The sequence below is a fragment of the Colobus angolensis genome, unplaced genomic scaffold (assembly GCF_000951035.1).
Source record: "Colobus angolensis palliatus isolate OR3802 unplaced genomic scaffold, Cang.pa_1.0 Scaffold304, whole genome shotgun sequence".
NCBI lineage: Eukaryota > Metazoa > Chordata > Mammalia > Primates > Cercopithecidae > Colobus > Colobus angolensis.
Genome location: NW_012116311.1, coordinates 3,289,986 through 3,292,478, shown reverse-complemented (window position 1 = coordinate 3,292,478; position 2,493 = coordinate 3,289,986). Strand labels below are relative to the sequence as shown.

Here is a 2,493-nt window from a genome sequence, read left to right as displayed (position 1 = left end):
TAAAGACCATTTATGTTCCACTTTAAATGTTTTTTAAAAAATATCCTCAAGAAAATCTAAGTTTCAATTTACATTATGACATTGAGAAATATTTTTTAAATTTATATTTTATATCTTTTATTTCAGAATAGTCTATCTTTAAGACATTTTATCTTCATATTTATTTGCATATTTGTTTCAAATTCTGCTCTAAAAATCCACGGAACAATTTCAAACAGAGTTTTATTAAGTAAATACTATTTTTCTAGACCAACAATAACTTCATTAGCCTTGAAAAAGCCCCAAACTGGGAACTGTTTATTGTGCAGAACGCTTAGCTTTAACCAATTCATTATGCTCTTACAAAACTGTTTCATAAATAGCATTAACTTTGGGACCATATAGTCACATGAATACTCAAACTCTCCATTTAAATACTAAAAGGATCCACCATCTCAAAACGATCTCCCAAATCCATTTATATTAGACATTGCTACAGTTTGATTCTCAGCTATGTTAAGTAATAACTATCATGGGAACCAAGGCCATTGAATACCATGCCCTTAATCCTTTTTTCAAAGCAAACTTGCAGACACCATAATTCTTTTAAGAATCTTTTATTTATTTATTTTTTTAACAATTCAGTCTGTTGGATCTCGATGCAGTTTATTTAAAAAAAAAATCAGTACATTTTCATATAAACTGCAATCAAAAAAGTAATTTACTTTGTCAAAGAAGTTATGAAGTTGCAAGTTATTTTTTGTAATATGCAGAAGAGTAAAATGTAAGCATGCTCTTGGATGCAGGTGCTCCTGTGTACTATGGAGTTATTTTGAAGAGCTTGCTAACGTCTGCAGGCAGTTTATGGGATGCAATTATTTTCTCCACAACTTAGGTACATGAGAATAAAACTGATATTTATGAATAAAGTATTTTTCTCGAAAAAGTTGAGGCAGCTTTTGTTGAATGTTATCTGTGTGGGTACACTTGCTACACCTTGAACTGTACTGAGAGAGAGACAGACAGCAAGAAGTCCAAGTTCATGCTGAAACCTGAAAAATCCCTCCACACGTGTTGAAGAGTTCCAGGAAAAAGAAGAGGGTAAAACACTATACACAGTTGTTCATCCTCTTACATTAACAGAACACACCAAGAAACTTTACATAACAAGGAAGCAAAACCCCTTCACTGCTTTTAGTCAAAGTCAGTGGTGTCTATAGCGGAGGATAAAGGTGGAGCAAGCCTAGTAGGGATAAAGCTTAAGTCTACACCTCATGCAGAGTTGTCCTTGGTCTGTCCTCTAATATTTCTCAGACATCCGAGTTAGAACTGAGGTTTGTTAACCTGGGGTCCGCATTGATTTCGTATCTGTAATGATACCCTTCCATGTGATCCCTGCAGGCATCTCTGATGTTATGCATCCACTTTTTTATCCCCTTGCGGTTCAAATACAAAACCAGGAGGAAAATAGCGCCTATCAGGGCTAAAACAATACCCAGGAAGACATAAGAGGTTTGCAGGGATGGGGGAAGAATCGGGTCACAGTCCAGGTCGGCACTGTTGAGTTCCAAGAGGACCCGATTCCTCATTTTTTCCGGAAAAGCACAGGTGAGCCGGTCTTTGCCCTGCACCACCTCTGTTTGCTTGAGCCAGGTCACCATGTCTGCCATGTGGCAGTCGCAAACCCAGGGATTGCTGTCCAGGAAGACCCTAACGTGGGGCAGACCTTGCAACTCAGCCAGGGTGCCATTGTGAAGGACCTTGAGGGCATTGTCCTCCAGGTGGAGGCGTTCTAGATGTGTCAGGTTGCGGAAGGACACGTAGGTCAGGCTCACCAGCGAATTGTTACTTAAGTCCAGGTGCCTGAGGCTGGGCAGTTGGGCCAGCACATCCCGCGGCAGGTAAATGAAGTGGTTGCTGGCCAGCTCCAGGCGGTGGAGCCCCTGCAGTGCACGGCCCGCCACCAGGGCCGCCGCCACCATGCCCTCGAAGCTCCGGTTCTGCCGCTTATCATCAGGGGGCACGATGTGGTTCAGGATCAGTTCCACAAGGGGACTGGGGGCCGAGATGCTGGCATTGCTGCCCGAGAAAGCGAAGGGGCTGAGGTAGGCCAGTGGGTTGTGGCTGAGATCGAGCTGGCGCAGGCTGGGCAGATGCTCGAAGGCGCCCGCCCGCACCTCGTCCAGGCGGCTGCCGCTGAGGTTGAGCGCAGCCAGCTCCGCCAGCGGCGGCCGGCGGGCGAAGGCGCCGGCAGGGAGCACGGCCAGCTGGTTGCCGGTAAGGAAAAGGTTGCGCACGTAGGGGGGCAGGTCCGTGGGCACCTCCGTCAGATTGCGGTTAACGCACTTGACTGTGCGCGCCGCCTCGGAACACTCGCAAAGCGCGGGACACTGGTCGGGCAGCGGGGGCTGGGCGGACGCGGCGGAAGCCAGGAACGGCGCCGAGGAGGAGAAGGAGGATGCCGAGGAGGTGGGAGAAGACGAGGAGACCCAGCCCAGGAGAACCAGCGCCAGT

At 46.3% G+C, this 2,493-nt stretch overlaps 1 protein-coding gene across 2 annotated transcripts in view; it reads right to left on the bottom strand.

The window, feature by feature from the left end:
* Positions 1 to 580: 580 nt before the first annotated feature.
* The window catches only part of TPBG (trophoblast glycoprotein), a 3,350-nt gene continuing 1,437 nt past the window's right edge, over positions 581 to 2,493 (bottom strand). Inside the window, exon 3 of one of the 2 annotated variants that reach the window (XM_011950285.1) lies at positions 581 to 2,058. In XM_011950285.1, coding sequence (XP_011805675.1) covers positions 1,290 to 1,961 — 672 coding nt within the window. In that variant the 5' untranslated portion in view covers positions 1,962 to 2,058 and the 3' untranslated portion in view covers positions 581 to 1,289. Of the gene's footprint in view, positions 2,343 to 2,493 lie in introns of both variants that reach the window. The other variant, XM_011950284.1, reaches the window with a different exon arrangement.